General features: G+C 31.5%; 3 protein-coding genes across 3 annotated transcripts; 1 reads left to right on the top strand and 2 right to left on the bottom strand.

Annotated features, from left to right (window-relative positions):
* Positions 1-3,163: 3,163 nt before the first annotated feature.
* On the bottom strand, positions 3,164-5,361 carry LOC133783112 (uncharacterized). Its single transcript, XM_062222649.1, has one exon. It carries the CDS (start codon positions 4,260-4,262, stop codon positions 3,252-3,254), a length of 1,011 nt encoding a protein of 336 aa, XP_062078633.1. The 5' UTR covers positions 4,263-5,361; the 3' UTR covers positions 3,164-3,251.
* Positions 5,362-5,491: 130 nt separating this feature from the next.
* LOC133783113 (peptidyl-prolyl cis-trans isomerase FKBP17-1, chloroplastic) lies at positions 5,492-8,163 on the bottom strand. Its single transcript, XM_062222651.1, has 5 exons — positions 7,777-8,163; positions 7,334-7,456; positions 6,832-6,948; positions 5,957-6,128; positions 5,492-5,709 (listed from the first exon to the last, which is right to left on the bottom strand). The coding sequence occupies exons 1-4, from the start codon at positions 8,101-8,103 to the stop codon at positions 6,006-6,008; spliced, it is 690 nt and encodes a 229-aa protein (XP_062078635.1). The 5' UTR covers positions 8,104-8,163; the 3' UTR covers positions 5,492-5,709; positions 5,957-6,005.
* A 9,409-nt stretch (positions 8,164-17,572) lies between these two features.
* LOC133785944 (uncharacterized) lies at positions 17,573-18,960 on the top strand. The gene is made up of 3 exons (XM_062225158.1): positions 17,573-17,687; positions 17,869-18,377; positions 18,493-18,960. The coding sequence occupies exons 1-3, from the start codon at positions 17,573-17,575 to the stop codon at positions 18,958-18,960; spliced, it is 1,092 nt and encodes a 363-aa protein (XP_062081142.1).
* Positions 18,961-19,973: the final 1,013 nt, after the last annotated feature.

Here is a 19,973-nt window from a genome sequence, read left to right on the forward strand (position 1 = left end):
CCCTGAATAAGATAGTAAGCACTTCAAACAAACTGTGTAACAACAGCCCATTGTGCCGGCCAATACCAACTCAAAGTCAATTGTCCATTCTTGTTCTTAAGCCAAGTGTCCTCTTAGTCACACCCTTCACCAATTGTTAAGCCCTCCTAATAAAATTTGGATTATTACCTAAAAATGCACTCAAATAATTAAGAGCCTTTAGGATAATAATATATATTTAATTTGCTTTGAAAATCTTTCTCACTAAACCATCTCCTCTCTCAAACAACCTCCACCCTTTGATATTTTCCCCAATAAAGCCAAATTGAAATCTCTTACCATCCTAGCTTTGAATTCTATTACGAACTCTCTCTATCTCCTTTAGAAAACCATGAAGAGCTATCTTATTCCTTCCCATGGTGCTTGGAACTAGTCCCAAATATTTATTTACTACCCTCTTTTGCCTGTTGAATCCCCCATCCACCCCTAGCAAACTTGCACCATGCATCCAACCCTTACCCATAATTCTCCGAGATGGCGCAATTGGACCCAATTCCTTTCCTCCACACACCACTCCATCATTCTTAAAATTGCTCTTAAAGTCACCAATGCGATTATAAGCCTTCCTCATATCCAATTTAGTTGCCATTTAACCTCTTTCTTGTGTTGTTTTCTTTTCACATAGTGTAAAACGCTTTAGTCGCATAAATATAAACCAATATTGAAATAACTCTACTTCTTTATATTTACTAACTCGGTTTTAATATTGGGAAAATTACATAAAATACTAATTTTTGCTAAAAAAAATTAAGTTTTTATGGTCAAACATTTCAATTTCAATTTTATGGTAAAAACTCACGTTGATGTTTAGTTGGTACAGTGAATTGTTTTTAAGTTTTTTTTTTTTTTCTAAAAACTATATTTTCGTAATTATGAAACTTTGAAAATTTTATTTTTGAAAATCTGACTATATTTTTTAGGAAAAAAATACAAACTGTACAAAAGTAAAAAAACAAAAAAAGTGTACTTAAAAAAATTCTCTTTAATAAATGTATAGTTATAATACTCACTTAACTTGGTTTTAGATATAAATTCTTTATATGAAATAAATATTTTTACTAATATTACAAAATAACTCAACTAAATAATTGAAATAGAGTTAATTCAAAATATAGTTAAAGTAATTTATTATAAAACAACTTATAAATTAATATTGTAAAGAAATAAAGAGTAAATAAGCTAGAATAATTAAGGTAAGGAGTAGCTTTTAATTATTTTTGATTTGTTTACTTAAGTGTAAAAAATAAATAATATTTATTCGGAAGTTAGTAATAAGATAAATGTAAACAGGTACAATTTTACACTCAATGACCGACGACCGACGCTCCCTCCCTAATAATAAAAATTCAAAGATCTTGATCACGTGCATTTCTCTACTTAATTAATTTCTTCTATGCTTTTGTCTTTTGAACAGTGTGATTAAATCAAAGTGGTGTGTGTGTACATAATTAATCATGTCATATCCTTAAATTTAAATTGTAAACATAATAAGTTGAAAATTAATGTCTATGCTGTTATTAATAATGTCATCAAGATCTACTTTAATAATTGATAGTATCGATAACAATGTTAATCTGAAGAAAAATTCTAAAAATGTAGAGTCTCCACGAAATAATTTAATTTTAAATTATAAGATTTATTTATTAGCATGACTAACAATACAAAATAGATAGATTTGGATCATACATTTAAGTTTTGTGTCATTTTCCATGTTGAATTATCGTATTTGAGATGTACCTTTTTTTAAGAATACTAAAATATGAGTAAAAAGAATATGTATAACATATAAAATATATATAAAGTCAGAATTTTTTTGAATATGTTTTGCAAAACTTAGATTGTAGAAGAACATGATTCTATTTTTATTTATTTTTGTTTTGAATTGGTTAGGGACTCTTTTTATTTTGAAAAATTATACAATTAACTCATGGTTAGTTAGCCGCACCTACAAATGATATTAATACTACCGTTGTTTTAACTTTACTCACGTTAGTAGCATAGAAATATATTTATATACCGGCCTTAGTATATAAAAGAAATGAATTATTTTTGGGTTAACCCACTTAACCAATTCATAATCAGTTACTTTTATCCTATTCTAAATTAAATTTTGAAATAAACTCTAAAATAATTATTCTCTTTCTACCAAATATTATTGTTGAACACTTGAACCATATATATGTGTTGTGTTTTTCTTATAGCTTAATAATTTATTATATAATTATGTTTAATCGTGTTCTACTTAATGAATCTTTTGTGGCCATAGTAAATATTTATTCTTTGTAGTCGTTGGTAATCAGGGAAGAATCGATGATTGGTTTGATTGTCATATACATTTTTGTTATTGTATTAAAGTATTTTTAACCTCTTAATTCCACCAAAATTATTGGAATGTACAATGATAGTTTTTAGAAACACAATTTTAAATAATAACTAAAATAATATTTGAACTGCCTAAAAATAACTTAATCACTTAGTGTTTATTTAAAAAAAAAATAAAGTAATTGGCCACGTAAATAACTAATGTTTACATTTTGTTGTAGTCATATATCTAGTTTTTTTAGTGGGAATAATTACAAAAACAGTAATTCTGTTAATACTTCCTCACAAAGGAGACTATGTCAACTCCATATTAATATGTATCTCTATATTAATATTTAAAAAAAAAAAACAGTTTAGCTTATTAAAAAGCCCTCCAAACAAGGCTATATTTGGATTTTAAATTTTACTAAGAAAAAATTTAATGAAGAAAATATTTTCTCAAAATTTTGTAAGAGTTTTTTTTTTTTTTTTTAAAAAAGATATATTTATAATTGTTCTAAATTGTACTATAAGTTTCAATTTTTTATAGAAAAAAATTGTTTGAATCCAAACTTAAGATTTTTTTTTTTTGGGGAATTCATTTGTTTCTCCTCCTAAAATCAGATCCAAAAAGATAATAATGAATTTGAAGAAAACGGATAAAAAAAACGCACAAATAAACAGATGGATTGCAAATGGTTCATTTATTGACAAAATATGACACAATTGAAGATATAGACCTAAACAAAAAAAGAATATAAAACATATTTTTTTTCTTATGAATGAGTGAGAGAGAGAGAGATCAAATTGGCAAAACAATGAATAATGGCCAAAATCAATTAATTTTGTATAAATATGGTTCCCATCAGTAATAACAATGAAAAAAATAATAATCAAAATAATGTATGTAATTAAGGTATATGATATAGCTTAGAAGGCTTTAAATGACGAGTGACATTAAAATAATTAAGAGTCCTAATCCACTTTTCTTGGTTCTTCAACAAATGAACAGCAATAGTATTAGGCCAGAGCTCATGAGTACACCCAGTTCTTGGCTCTGGATAATTGTACATTGACCACTTAGCATTCACTCTATTCTTACCTCTATGACCTTCTTTAATCCAATCTCCAAACGTCTTATCTTCAGGTCCTTCCAAGTGATTCCTTGGAATCTCGGATTCTCTAATCCATTCCACTATGTCCCACGAAACCATGTATCCCATTCCAGACATGTAATGCCTAAAGGGGTCCATACTCGGACAAGGGATCACATACCCATAGTACAAGTCTTCTCTTGGTGCACCTCTCACAGACTCCACTAAGTTTTCCAGCCGAAAATAAGTGTCGTCGTCGGCTTTCATGGCGTAGTGATAAGGAGGGTAAGGCTTGTCTGTGTCGTTTAACATCTCTGGTAAGCTAGAGAAGTAAGTGTAGGTCTTACCTTTGTTCATGTTCTCTTTACAGTCCAGGATTATGATGTCGTCGTATCTCATTATCTCCAGAGCTACGAGGACTTTTTGGTCTTCTTTTGTTAGGTTGCAAAACACGAACTTGACGTCGATTTTGGCCCCGGCGGGCTGTGACTGAGTGCCGTAGATTAGGCGGAGGAAGTGGCGGCGTTGGTATTGGTCCGGTAGGGTCAATACGCCGATGAGTATGCGGATGTCGTTGTTGTTGTCTTCATTGTCGTTTGTTGTTGTTGTTGAAGAAGAAGAAGAAGAAGAGATGTTGTTACTAAACGACACAGATTGGTTGGTGTCGTTTTGTTGAGGGCAACGACCAAGTTTTAAGAGGTACTTATCGAAACGAACTTCATTGATGGAAGCCAAAGCACAAAGACAACAAATGAAGAATAAGGAGTAGAGTATGAAGCCTCGCCGGTCGGTGGTTTTGCTGGTTTTTAGTATCATTTGATTTTGCATTCTTAGAGGCTTAGAAATTAGAAATGCTTTCTTTGAGAGATTTTGGCGTTTGAGATAGAGAAAAAAAATTCTTTCTTTCTTATATACAACGCACTTGAAGTTGGGACTAAGATTTTGACTTTTCTTTCTGTAAGAAAAGTTATAATGAAAAAGATCACTCAAGTTTCTAGCTTGCTCAAATGGGGTTTTTTGGGTAGTGTTTAGTGTAGTATTTTCCCTCAAAATAAGGCTAGTATTATGCAAATTGGACCAATATAGATGAAGAAGCGTGTATAAAAGTTTGTGAAGTGGGGGAGGGTGGATTTGAGCCTAAAGTTTAGGCTGATCACTTTATTGAATATTATATGTATATATATATATATTGCTTAAGCATTAGCTAAAGTGGGTATTGGTCAACTTTTCGTAATTAGGTATTTTGCATGAACATGGTGCACTCGTAATAACTTAATTGATAGTTCACCGTGCTTGACTATAAAGCAATGTCATTGACACCCTCAAATATGCTTTCTTTAATTGTGCTTTTAATGACTTGAAAAGAAATTTGGTACTAAAACAACTTTGAAAGAGAATGATCATTAGTCTAATAATTGTGAATAAAAGATGAGTAATAATTGATTGTAATTTAACTTTGAAATTTTTTTAAAACAATTCATGTAAATACAAACCGATGAAAATTGTTAAAAGGGAACATGTAAATTGTATTGTCCAATACCATAGCTAATAGCAAAGTAGAATCATATAAGAGTTTAATAATGTAAAATAAGACATTTTTATTATCAGGGATCAAAATGTCCTAGTCCTATAATAACCTTGAGAAGGCTTTAGAATAATTAATCGTGATCTTTATAATTTGGTAGCCCACCAACTTGGACTTATTACATTTTTGGAAAGTTTAGACTAGTAAATATGAACTCATTACTTGTTAATTTGTCAAATGCCATTTGAAACACACTCAAATAACATGTGCAGCGATATCATAACCATATAGTATTTCCAAGAAGAAGACCCTCATTTCATTTATAGTCCAAAATCCTTAAAATAAATAAAGAAAAAAGTTTTGGTGATCTAGTCTGAAATTTCCCTTTAAATTTCTTAAATCGGTGATTTCCAAGAAAAACAGGTGTCATTGTTGAATTTGCTTAGCGTAACAGGACAATGGTGTAAGGAACACCGGTTTAGCAGGCATAATTCTAGCTCAAAATTGCCTTGAGATCTAGTTTTATATCTCATTTTAGCCCAACAAAAAGAATCTTTATTAAATAATAATAGTACTATACATAATTAAAGAGAAAGTAACAAAAAGCAAATATGAAATCCAGAATAATTACCTTCACATGAAAGCAGAGAACACCAATATATACAAGGAAACTTCATTCTGAAACAATGATTTTTGCATTCTTTGTTACTTTCAGATTCTTGGAACAGGGAAAGCAAACAGCTTCTTGTTCTGTCAGAAAGAGAAAACAATGAATAAAATCTAACAAAATAGAATGAGTATACGCAGATTATTAAGTAAGCTAGAACTGTGCATATGCCATTGCCCCCATACCACACTATCTTTATTACATGTGATTTCAGAAATATTCATATCAAGATCATCTTAGTGTCTCAAAGTTCTTGAAAAAATCAGTCTTCACTTTGCACCTGGTAGATAATAATGGTTCCGAATGAGTATCAATGGCTACATAGCTTACATGTTCGTATCCAACACGGAAGGTATAGTTCTCGGTTTCATTAAATCTTTCACTGATGCCTCAGGCTAACCAACTCAATGTCGAATAAGAGAGTCCCAAGAGTAGAGCCTTCTCCATTGGCTAGACGAGTTGGATTGAAGATGGTCGTGAACAATCTCTGCCTGTCAAAAAACTGGAAAAATAATTTTGTGCTAATTAGTGGTGATGTGGGAGGAAAATTATGATGGAAAATAATCTTTCTAGAGTCCACATAATGACAATTCACAGAGATAATCAATCTAATAACTTTCCATTGGATGGAAAATTGTTAGGAAAGACAGTTTAGGAAGGAAAGCTAACCAGAAAACATTGGGGGTTGATCACTGATCAGTATAAACAAGTGTATATACAATCCCCTCATGTTATATATAGTAATTTTTCTACAAGAACTAGAAAAGTACAATGATTTTTCAATGTCAGTTGTATTCCTTGCAGCCTTTCACCCTTCTTAAATTGTACTACAATTATGTTCATGTTTATCACGTATGCTCACTTAGCTTTCCAATATTATCATGTATATGATAAGGTAGCAATCTAGCATGACTTGACATCTTTAAAGCTGTTTTCAACATGGTAAGAGAAGAGAGAATAGCACAAAGAGACCATCTGGCCAACTTTTCTTGTGGTAAATGGGACATAAGATTGAATCTTAGCTTACTAGCCACCCAAACAATAAAGCATTTCTGGCCAGAACCAGTAGTGGGAGAGATAACCCCACTTCCGAAAGTGATTTTTCAGTTTCCACTTTGCTGATAGACGATATAGTTTCAAAGATACTACTAGCTAAAATTTGAGGATTAATAATATAAGGAATAAAAGGATATAAAAACAAGTACATTAGGTGGTAGAGGTTCTTGTGATGTGCTTTGATATCCTTGAGATGGTGGAATGATGACCCTACGAATGCCACCTACTTTCATTGATTTCACAGCTTCTTCAATCCCTGAAATAACCTACAAATGATTTTGAGATATAGAAGATTAAAGATTTGCTTTCAAAGATCAAACAACACAGTAAAATCAATTCAACATCTAAAGGAAAAAAGTAGTTATCAGACGCACAACCATGACTATATTTGTTATCTTATTTGCCTTATTCAATCTTTTTTCTCAAGTTAACAATCAACCCTATTGTGTGTGTGTTTAGAGAAACCACTTTGCTTCTATCAGAACTGAAAAAATAAACTATCAAAAAAACACAAGAATGACACAACAAAGTCTATTGATGATAATTCCTACATAGCTACTAGATACAGAAACCTCCACATTCCTTATACAAGAAACAGCATACACCATTCGGTGGTTATGTACATTGATACTGAGTGATTCAAGAACTTACTTTTCCAGATCCAAGGACGAATACAAAAGGACTTGGTTCACCATTTTGATCTTTATGCTCATATGTTGAATCAAAACGCCATCCTTGTTTAGCTGCCAATCTTCCATAGTAATGAATTGCAACCTTCAAAATCAAAGTCCACATTCCTAATTTCAGATGGGAAGCTTTTATATGATAACCAAAGACAAAATTCAAAACTGTTCGACGAAATACCAAGCCGAAAATTCAGATGGAAAGAAAGCATATACACAGAAAGATAGAAAGATATAATCAGCTGTCAAATTTCCATAGGCAGACACGCTTTTCTCATTCACCCAAATTTATAAAGAAAAATGGAAAATTTAGAAATCGAGCTTCCAATCATACTTAAAGTTAAACCCGTTTTTAATGGCAGTGCCTCAGATTATAAAATGAGTAATAAGTAATACGAGACGAAAGATTACCTGGTCGCCATTGGAGGGAACTTCTCCGGAGCCAAGACGGAGATCCAAAGCCTTAACGCCACCTGAATTAGGGAGCTCGAAGAAGTCCGATATGGCGGACGAGGCAGAAGCTGGAGTGAGTAAAGAGAGTAGGGAAGAACAAGTGGCAGAGATGAAGGAAAGAGATAAAGCTTCTCTTCTGGTTGTGGATGGGGATGATAATGGAGGACGGGGAGGAGGAGTTGCAGAAATGGTCTCAGAGGAAGACGACATACGTGTCACGAAACGATTGGTGAGACTTTGTGGAACACGGAAGCATTGGTGGGGTGCGATGCACTGGAGAATCATCTTTCTTTTGAGAATTTGAGTAGTTTTCCTTATCTCATTTCTGGCCACATTAATAATTCTTGGGGTTTCTTTTTTTATTTATAAATAATAGAAATTTTTTATTTTCTTTAGCATAAAAGTGAATTTAAGGAAAAATGTTTATTAAGAGCTTAAGTGAGTATTTTTCAAAAAAAAAAAAAAAAAAAAAAAAAGAGAGAGCTTAAGTGAGTATTTTTTTACTTTGTTATTTTAATATATTTTTTAAAAGTAGGGGTTTTTGACATTATTTTGAATGAATAATTTTTTTTATTAAAAAAAAAAGCTAAAAGTTAGAAAATTTTGAGAACAATAAAATGTTATTCTCATTTTTCAAAAATATTTTTTTCTTTTATATGACATTCTCTCATTATTTTCCATTTATCACTTATTCTTTCATCATTTTTTTTATCCTCAATTTTTCATTACTTTCTTATCTCATTATTTATAGGAAATTTCATACTTTATGCATGATAATACACACTAATTCAAAAATATGAAAAAATTAGGTGGCATCCTAAAAATTTGCATTTAAATTTTTTTTTTTACTATAATGCCCCTCTCATTAACTCTTCTCTTTCTCTCTCAATCTATATATCTCTCACACTCTCCATTCCTCTCTCTACTACGACGACATCACCACCACTACCTCACCATTGAAGCTCTTTTTCTTACTCAAAATTTGTTTCTCTCTATCATTTTTATTTCGGATCTCTATCCATGACCTTCATTTGGATTGAAGCACATACCCCCATTAACACCACCATTGAAGTACCCATTGAAGGACTCATCAAAATTGTGTGTTCTACATACAAATTTTAAGATTTTACATGGTCTAATCTTGTAGATCTCGAAAAATACAAAAATTAAAAAAAAAATCATTTGAAATGGTCATTTGAGAGAAATCATCCTAAAGAAGTAGAATTTGTTATTAGTTATTGTTGGTTAAGATATTTGCAAATTAAGTTGTTATTTTATCTCTATAATTATTAGATATGGTTGGTTAAGATATTTGTGGATTAAGTTGTTATTATATCTCTATGGTTATTAGTTATGGTTGGTTGTAGATTATGATTTTATTTTATGGTTGGTTAAGATAGTTGTGGATTAGGTTGTAATTTTATTGTGAATTAGATAATTAAATGAAATTTTCGTAACTTTAGGGTGATGTAACTTTGAACCTGGTTTTGACCCAGTTATATTATGATTTTGGAAAACTAGTATTTCTATAAAGTTGTATGTATTTGAATTAGCTTTCCAACAATACAAATATTGTCTAAATCGGACTCGTACAACTCTAGTTATGTTGATTTTACTATAAATGTGTCTAGAATGTAGTTAGAGGTTGAGAGATTCTTTCCTAGATAGTTTTATAGTTAGATTATTCCTCAATTATTTAATCAAAATATTAATAAGATAATGTAGAGATATTCTCTCTAGAGATTAGGATTCTATTTTATTTGAATTTCAAATTTGAGAGTAGTTGGAGTAAAATTAGGAGAGAAGTTGGGACTCTAACTCTATAAATAGACATTTGTGCTCTTCATTTTTCACACACTCAAAGCTTCAAACACTCTTTCATTTTCAAAAATTACTCTCAAAAGTTCTATCATTTGTGTTCAATAATCTCCATAAAGCCAAAATATCCAAAGAACACTAGTAGTGTTCGAAATCTTCTTCTTTTTCTTTTAAGTTTGAAACCTAATCTCATTGCCATCACCATCATAAATCCTCCACTTAGCATAAATATACCAAGCCCAAATAACCATTTATATAGCCGAAAAATACCATAAGCTTATTAAAGTTCAAACTTTAGTTGTTTTGAAGATAGTCATTGTTCTTGGAGGCTCGGGATATTTAGATCATGATATCTTGATTCTAGGGTGAAGGTATGTGCAACGCACTAATTTCTCATAGATTATCGAGAACACAGCGTTGGATCATAATCGTAAATATTGCTCTTTTATTAAATAAAAACTTGAGAATAAATAAATACATGGATCCATAGTTTTACAAAAACAGAATAATTGTCTTTAACATAAAAATATGAGCAACATTTAAATAAAAATTTAAAATAATTATTCTTTAATAAAATTAGGCCCGATTGATCTTCCTCGACTATATGGTCCACACGAATACATCACGAAGCTCTTAGGTCCCCACTCGCCACCGACATTTCTATCCTTAATTGCCTGAAATAACAACATCATAAGGAGTGAGCTTCTAAGCCCAGTAAGGAAAATACATACAAAAGTTAGTCATATAATCAAACATAACATAAATTCACAAAAGTCATACAAACACAAACCTCTAGATCATATCATAACTTAAGTCATAATCTAAGTCATAAATCATCAATCATACTCTAAGTCATAAGTCATAGATCATAAGTCATAAGTCATAGACCATAACTATAGGTCATAGGTCATTTTTTCTCCCTCATCGCGACCCATCTTTCTACCATTTCCAAAACTATTAGTCAATTTGTTCACTTGCTCGACCACTTCAATACCAGTCAATATAGTTGGACATTCTGAAGCTTTTTCACTTAACTTGGATGTATACTTCTTCCTTTGATAACAATGTTGTTTTGGTAGAAATCTGGTATGATTGCAATAAGACATCTTCTTACTATGCTTCAACCAAACAACATCTATATACTCACCACAAATAGGACAAGTATATTTTCCTTTAGTCACACATCCAACCAGATTTCCATAAGCAGGAAAATCATTTATGGTCCATAGCAACATTGCCCTTAAATTGAAAATTTTCTTCGTAGAAGCATTATACGCTTAAACGTCGTTCCATAGTTCAAGTAATTCATCTATTAAGGGCTCCAAATAAACATCTATATCATTTCCAGTTTGCTTTGGTCCAGGAATCAGCATAGATAGAAAGGTAAATTGTATACAACGAGCATTACTGGGCAACAACTGTATACAGAACTCATACTTTTATAAGGGTTAATGCCATCAGCAACAAGTCCTAATCGAAGGTTGTTAGGTTCAAGTGAAAAATCTGGCAATCTCTCTTTAATTACATCCCAAGCCTTTGAATCTACTAGGTGGCGCATCTTCCCATCTATGCTTTTATTAGTAAAATGCCACTTTAGACATGTAGATGTCTCCTTGGATCTAAACATCCTTTGAAGCCTTGGTGTAATGGGAAAATATCTCAACAACTTTGTAGGTTGGCCTAGTAAAATCTCATTTGTGTGCTCATTTTGTTTCCTTCTTGAAGAATTACACTTGGGACATTCTTGGGCATCAATATTTTCTTTCGTAAACAAACAACAATCATTAACATAAGCATGGACATGCTTATAGTTAAGATTATACTTCTTCATAAACTTGTTAACTGCATACATAGATGTTTGTTACATCCAGATTTTGAGCCTTAAGAATTGTGATCTCGAAAGCTGGATTCGTAAGGAATGGACTCGTAATATCTGGAACGTGTCCGCAACCTAGGCACCGAGCCTGCAAAGCAAAGACAACTTCGAAGATGGTAGCCTCGAAACCATTATAAGCTCGAAAAACAGATATCAAAGCACGTCTGTTCTCATATGGCCTCGGATCAGGGGCTCCGAGCCTGACATAAGTATGAGCTCGAAGTAGCGTGATCTCCGGGAGATGTCACAGCTCGAAAGTCAGTAAGAGACCCAGGTGGGAACAACACTGACAATGTAGATTGATAACTTGGGATATTCCAGTGAGTCATTTTAGAGAGACGTGGTCTGCATTGATTGTTGTAAATCCCCTATAATAAAGGGATATTTATTATGCAGTTATACGCCCCCTGATCTTCATGGGACGCTTCCTTGTATATAGGATTACAGGCTTTTAATGCCATTAAATTTATTTGCATTTAAAGAATAACTTCCCAAAATATGTGGGATAGTATTCTGAAACCTCCTCTATAAATAGAGAGGTTATGCACCATTGTAAATGACCGAATTTTGATAATCTTGAGAGAAAACTCTGGAGAATTCATTCTTGAAGAATTTTCAGAGATCATCTTAAGTTAATAACAAAGACTCGTGGACTAGGCAGAGTTAACTGCTGAACCACGTAAAAAATCTCATTTGTGTTATCATATTTCTTTTGGCCATAACCAGTTATTGTTTTCGTGCTCTTATTTCACTGTTGACAAAAAACGGCGTCAACAATGTTAGAAGTAGATTATCTTTTGGCAACATAGCTTTGATCATCTCCAACATCTCAGTGAATCCAACATCTGAGAATCAATGCTTTGTTTTCAGATTATATAGGTCAACAATAGATGAAAGTTTAGTATACTTTGAGCAACCTTCAGACAATGGTGATTCTGCATCCAATAATAGCCTATTAAAATCTTCATCAACATTAGTCGAATATGCTTCAACATCATTAGTCGAATATACTTTAGCAGTTTGAAATACATCTTGAAGACCTAATATTTGTCGTGCTATTTTGATGTAGATCTTCTCCATGATGGAACCATGTTTTATAAGATTTGTCCATGCCATATGATTAGTACTCAAAAATATCATTTTATTAATCTTAAAGTGTAAAATTAATTAAGTTTTAATTAATATTTTCACGGATTTATTGTCATATATTTTATATTTGAAAATATTAATTTTAATTTAATTTGTGTTTAATTTTCAGGAAATAAAATATATTTTTGACACAAAGAAAAAGAAAGGAAAAAGAAATAATTAAAATTGAATAAATTATGAAGAAAATGGCATTTTTGAAGGAGAAATAGGCCCAAAATGGAGCCCAAACCCAGCCTATGGCTGTTCTCACGCTGCCACGTGGCAGATCCTCATTCGCCCAGCCCAGCCGCGCCTAAGCCAAGCCGTTCCTCCAGCATGTGACACGCGTCCCACACAGCAGCCTGACGCCAGGCGAGCCGAGCTGCACCTGACACGCCAGCCTGACGCGCCTGCTTTGTCTCCCACGGCCCGACCGTGACTGACGCCTCCAGCCCAGCAGCGAACCATAGCCCGCCACGCATCCCACTCGTCAGCCCATGCTCCCCAGCACCCGACCACGACCAGTTCGTGTCTCCCATTTTCATCAGCTTTTTAAGCCACTTTCCCACTATTTTATACACGGTTTTACACGATTTTGAGTCCTATTTACACTATAAATAGAGTACCAAATGGTGTAAAATCTCATCAGATTGTGTAAGGAGAGTGTAGAGAGTATTGGAGAGAAAAACATTTACTTTTCCTATTTTTCTTTTACATTTTTTGTGAGTGAAAACAATGCCTATTTTTGGCTAAATTTTCTTGTGGAAAGGCTAGAGTGGAGTTCATGTGTTACATTATATTCTTAATATATTGATTCTTTATTTTGTTCTTCATTTCTATATATTTGTTACAATTAAATTTATTTTCTTCTAATTTTTGTTCTAAATTTATTATTATCTTTTACATAAGTCTAGTCATGCTCTTCTTATGTAATTTAGGTTTTTAATTTAATTTAGAATATTTGTTATATTATATGCTTTTTACTGCATTCTGCCAATGGTATTTTGTCGCTCTAAAGTATATAATATGATAGGTTTTTAAAATTAGAAGTTAGTATAATTTAATTAAAGAACATATTTTAAGGTGAGCTTTAATATATATATTTTCCAACTATAATTAATGGTGTAGAATTATAGTTGAGTATAAGGAATCAATTTTATTAAAATATATATATGTTTGCATAAATGAAACTTATGCCTTCCATATTTTCTTTCTGATTCTAATTCCTCGATTTTATTCATTTAATGTTTATATTCTTTTTCAAATTCACATTTTTCCAAAGCTTATGATTTTTAATTTACTAATCTTTCTTTTAATTTTGTATTTTACCTCTCTGTGGATACGACATAGCCCGATTACTACTGCGACCGCTTAGGAGTTTATTGGGCGATATCACCATACACTACCAAGTGTTCAACAACTTCATCTGAAAGCTGATGTCTTAAATTCTGGCATTTGTTGCAAGGACAAATAATCTTTTTCGGAAAACCAACATTAATTATTGCAGTCTTTACAAACTCCCTAGCTCCATTCTCATATTCCTTTGTAGCTATACAATAGTCAGAACATATTTCAATAATGAAGTCCTCAAACTCAAACTTAAACTTAAATCCTAAACTATAGATATTTTTTTACTAACCTGTTAAGATGGACCCAAGTTTTATCCATCTGCACTATACAACAACTATAACCATTCAATATCAACTATTTGATTTGTTTTAAGTAACATAATAACCAATACATTCATATTTAAACAAATTACATATATACATGATTGAAATACTACATGTTACTATTTGAAATACTCATAATATATAATTGTTTTGGCACAATTATAGACACCATTTTATTATTATTTTTATTAAGTCTACAAATAACCATCTGCCAATATCAATTCAACTAAATAAAACAACACTATGTTATTCTTCCTTATCTCGCCGCAGCACACAAATTTCTCAGATCCTACTTCACTAAGACATACAAGTTCTCAACATTCTGTTATCACCGCAGCAGACAATAATGATCTCATAACCTGCTTCACTATGGATGAATATTTAAAATATTCAAACTCCTCTAACATTTGCATACTATTAAAACAAAGGTAAACGACATACCTCTTGCAAAATACAAACAAAAGTAAGAGTTTCCCGTGAGATAGCTCAATTATCTACACAAAGCATAAAATAAATATTGAAGTGTCAAATCTATCTTTTGTTGCTATCTCATATATGAATTATTTTTACTAATTAAACATATCTCAATATATTTGGCAAAAAAAAAAAGCATATCTCAATATATATATTATTGATTGGAAAAAAAAAATTAAGGATGGAAAAATTGTAAAATTTCTTTCACCAACAATAAAGATAGATGCTATGATAAAATTTATCTTAAATTTCTTAAAGAGACTAAATTATTGTATGCTAACTAGAATATTAGACTAATATATTTGTATTATTTTCTCTAATCATATATCAAATTAAACACATTATACAAGTAATATAATCCAATATAAATTAATGGAATGAAGCACTTTAGAAATTGAGGGAAAAAGAGGCATATTGTAAATTAGGGGAAACACACAATTATATCGACATTTTTTAGTTTTCACTAATAAAGACACCAAGACAACCAAATAAATGTCAAATTCATGCATTCACTTTTATGTAAGAGAAGTTAACATAAATATGGGAATCTTAAATAAACTTTAAATATATATGGACAAAAAAATAATTAAGCCAAATATGGTAATACACGGTTAATACAAAAAAATAAATATGGAATTCCCATAAACTAACAAACCCGATTCCCATAATTTTCGATCAAGAAAAAGATTTCGCCCACTCCCAATCAATAAATTTTTTGTCCGCGTACAGCAATTCATCGACCATTTTTTCCGATCAAAATCCGATCAAGTATTGGTGGCTGCTACTCTCATCATCGTCTCTTCTTCGTAAATATCGTGATACTAACATCATATTTCTCTAGTCATCAACATTCAATTCAATTTCAGATCTTCTTCTTCTTCTTCTCCGGCAGAACTTCTTCTTCTTCTTCTCCAATAAACAAATCTTCTTCTCCGATTACATCCCCTGTTTTTACGTTCGTTCACATCAGCAAAAGCAGAAAACCATCAATTTCTCTGATTTCTCAAATAGGTAAGCAAATCTTTTTTCAAATATACGACATGCAAAATATTTACACAAAGAATCTGCAAATTACTTCCTCATAAAATTCTTGACTCAAACTACTTGTTTCAAAACTTTTTTAATTACACACATGAAACCAGTTACATCGCAAAAAAAGTTCAACATTACATAATTCAAATATTACAAAATAATATAAAAATAACAACAAAATAAATACAGTAACCAGTTACATACGAAAAATAATAATAATAACATTCTGCATAATAAATTATCATGAAAAATGTAAAAATAGAAACTGATTTACGTTTATGAAACCAGTTACACAATATAATTTTTACTTTGCATATTTGAAAAAAAAAAAAAAAAAAAGACAACACATTCACTAAAGTAACCAGTTACACACACAAAAACATAATTTAATGCAGCATAAATAATTATGGAACCTGGAAATAGTTCTCGATTCAGTAAAAGAAACCAGTTACTAAAATAATTTCAACATTAATAGTATTCATTCACTAACATAACCAAATACATTTTAAACATCACTAAAAATTATGTTGTGCTATATTGCAGATATGGAGACAATAATGACATTGATTCGTTTTGGAGGTGTATGGACAGATAGATATCAGTACGATGACTACACCATGACTGGACTGATAATACCAACAAATTGTTCTCTAAACAATTTGGTTCATTTAGTGAAAACTGAGATAAAATGCAATATTCAAAATATTGAGCTGAGTTACCAGTTATCACTAGGTATGCCACCAATGAAATTACTCACTGACAATTTAGTTCTATTCTACATTGAGCTGAAAAAGAAGCAAAGTGAAGTAACTGAGCTACCACTATGCATCACCACTGTTGATCAAACAATAGCTGAAACTGTTCAACGCACTACATATGAAGAAGAAACACAAAAACATAACACAAATTTAGAAAAGCTAGTTCTTCAACTAAACAACGAGCAATCAGCTACAGAATTACAATATAACGAAGCAACCTACACGAGAAATAACCAGGTACAAACCTTCCCAAATATTACAGACATAGTTGATGATGTAGCAGAATTTATCATAGAGAGAACAGAAGAAAACAAAAGAAAAAGAAAAGAAGAAACAAAAATTATAACTGATCATAAAATTTTCAAAGTTGAAGAAGGCCAGATTTATAAGGACAAAAAGCTCTTGAAATCTGCTTTATGTTATTATGCTATGATCCACAACTTCCAATTCAAGACAAAAAGATCTTAACCAAGAGAGTACCTGGTAACCTGTGTGGATGACAATTGTAACTGGTTACTTAGAGCTTCAAAGTTCAGGAAAACAGAAACATTTAAAATCAGAAAGTATGTAAAAACTCACACCTGCTCCTTGGATATCATTATGGAAGACCACATGCAGGCTAATTGCAATGTCATTGGGGAACTAATAAAATCAAAATGCATGTCAATAAAGAGAGTACACACACCACATGACATAATCAACGACATGCTAGATGATTTTGGTGTTTCAATGGGGTACCAAAAAGCCTGGAGAGCAAGAGAAGGGGAAACCAAGATGATTCATACCAAAAACTTCCCATCTACCTTCACATGCTAAAAGTCTCGAACCCAGGTACAATTACACACTTGGTTACAGACAATACATATCACTTCAAATATATGTTCCTAGCATTTGCAAATTCCATCAAATGATGGAAACACTGTAGGCCAGTCATTGTGATAGATGGAACTTACTTGAAGACATCATTTGGGGGAACTTTATTCACTGCTTCAACAATGGAAGCTAACAACATATTCCCATTAGCCTTTGGAATAGGAGACTCTGAAAATGATTCATCGTGGTTATGGTTTTTCACAAAGCTAAAAGAGACATGGAGAAAGAGAAGGTACTGTTTTCTTCTTTATATTATTATTGAAACAAACTAAACTCATAAAATTATCAGTTTAATAATAATCTAGCAATAAAATAGTGAAAACAGTGTAAAAAAAAGATAACAGTAATATAAATTAATGAAACTAGTTACTCAGATAAGACAGAATAACCAGTTACTCCATTGTGATTTTGCAAACAGGTATGGCAATCATTTCAGACAGGCATAAAAGCATAGAAAATGCTATAGACGATGTATACCCAAAAGTTTTCCATGGAGCATGCATAGTCCACCTGTTAAACAACATCAAAGTCAATTTTGGTGTCCATGGGGAGGACCTAAACCTAAACTTTGTCAAAGCAGCAAAGGCATACAGGGTACAATCATTTGAGCACTACATGCATGAAATAGACAAGATTGACACACGCATAAGACCGTATTTACAAAAAAATGGATATTCAACTTGGTTTAGATGCCATGCTCCAACAAGAAGATATACAATGATGACATCAAATATAGCTGAATCAATAAATGCTGCATTGAAAGCTGCAAGAACGTTGCCAATCACTACAATGATGGAGGGCCTTCGAAGTTTAGTTCAAAAATGGGTATGGAAAAATGGTAACGAAGCAAACGGAACATTCACACAAGTAACAACAGATACTGAAACTGTGCTTAGAGAAAACTTTATTCGTGCCATTAAATTTCAGGTACCTGACATATATTGAGCACTGAATATTATTTACCAAAACTTTTAGTAATCAATTACTCAAAAATATCACAGTATCCAGTTTCTAACATGTATTCCTCTACTAAAATAAACAGGTCTTCCCAGTAAACACTATACTGTACCAAGTTGTGGTTGAGCAGAAAGGAAATTTTTTGGTTAGCCTAATGGAGAAAACATGTGAATGCAAAAGATTCCAACAAGACGAAATACCGTGTGCACATGCAATAGCAGTATTCGCCAAAACACGGCTGAAAACATATGATTATGTTGCTGATTACTACAAAACTACAACTATGAAAGCAACATATGACTCAACTGTTCATCCATTGCCAAATGAAAGCGAATGGACACTGCCAAAGACTTTAAACATAATTGTCCTACCACCAAAATCAAGAAAACCACCAGGCTGCCCTAGAAGGAAAAGAATCAGATCTAGAGGAGAACCAAATGTGCAAATAAAATGTGGAAGATGCGCGCAGCAAGGGCATAATAGAAAAACATGCAGGAATGAACCAATCCCAAAGCTGCGAAACTCAACAAAGTCAAAGAAAATAGACAAATAATTTTCTAAAGAATAGATATACTACAATTTCAATATTTTAATTTGATGTAATAAAATTGTATCCTAATGTTTTCTACTTCAATAAAAGTACAAACTTTTTAAACATTTTACATTTTATAAACTTGATACTCAACTTCATGGTTCCAAACACAAAGATATTCAAAATCTGAAGACTCAAGTACCTGGTTATAACACATATTATAGAAAGAAAAAAAAAACAGATACTATAAATAAATTTAACAAACAACTACATATACATGTAACCAACGATTTAAAAACCTAATTATATAACCACAAATCTTTCACAAAAACAAAAAAACATAAATATTATAAACTTGATACTCAACTTCTAGGTTCCAACACAAGATATTCAAAATCTGAAGATTCAAATACCTGGTTACAACACATAAAAATAGAAAAAAAAAGCAGTTACTATAAGAAAATTTAACAAACAACTATATATTAATAAAACAAACTACCTAAAAAACCTAGTTATATAATCAAAAATCGTTCACACACAAAAAAAAAACACAACAAACATAAATAAATCAAAAAATAATTAAAAAAATAGAATTAAAAACTAAAGAAACAGTAACCAGTTACCTGAAACATATAGCTTTTACAATCTAATACAGAAGTAACCGGTTACACCATCTTCATACAATAATAATCGAAACCTATATGAAAAAAAAACATGTACATAACAATATCTTCACACTTTAAAAAAAAAAAACACCAACTCTATTGAAAAAAAAAAACATACACATTAAAATAAAATACATTAAAAAAAACTTTATATTAAGCCAAAAGTTGAAACCAATTCTTTACATTGACCAAAAAAAAATGAAAAACCATACATAAGTCCAGTACTAAAACAGTATCCAGTTACAAATCACAACTTCACTATTAAACAAAGAAAAAACAAAAAGACATGGTCGTTAATACAGCTTAAAAAAAAAAACTCCAACATCTCTACTTATAATTCCTCCTCCTCTTTGATTTCTTTGATGAAGC

Source organism: Humulus lupulus, chromosome 6, assembly GCF_963169125.1.
Source record: "Humulus lupulus chromosome 6, drHumLupu1.1, whole genome shotgun sequence".
In the NCBI taxonomy this organism is placed as follows: domain Eukaryota; kingdom Viridiplantae; phylum Streptophyta; class Magnoliopsida; order Rosales; family Cannabaceae; genus Humulus; species Humulus lupulus.

Coding starts and splice junctions, on each gene's coding strand:
- LOC133783112 (XM_062222649.1), bottom strand. CDS start 4,262: ATGCAAAATCAAATGATACTAAAAACCAGCAAAACCACCGACCGGCGA.
- LOC133783113 (XM_062222651.1), bottom strand. CDS start 8,103: ATGATTCTCCAGTGCATCGCACCCCACCAATGCTTCCGTGTTCCACAA. Junction 7,457..7,776: donor TTCCCTCCAATGGCGACCAG/GTAATCTTTCGT, acceptor TTGATTTTGAAG/GTTGCAATTCATTACTATGG. Junction 6,949..7,333: donor TCGTCCTTGGATCTGGAAAA/GTAAGTTCTTGA, acceptor AATCATTTGTAG/GTTATTTCAGGGATTGAAGA.
- LOC133785944 (XM_062225158.1), top strand. CDS start 17,573: ATGGAAGCTAACAACATATTCCCATTAGCCTTTGGAATAGGAGACTCT. Junction 17,688..17,868: donor ATGGAGAAAGAGAAGGTACT/GTTTTCTTCTTT, acceptor TTTTGCAAACAG/GTATGGCAATCATTTCAGAC. Junction 18,378..18,492: donor TTCGTGCCATTAAATTTCAG/GTACCTGACATA, acceptor TAAAATAAACAG/GTCTTCCCAGTAAACACTAT.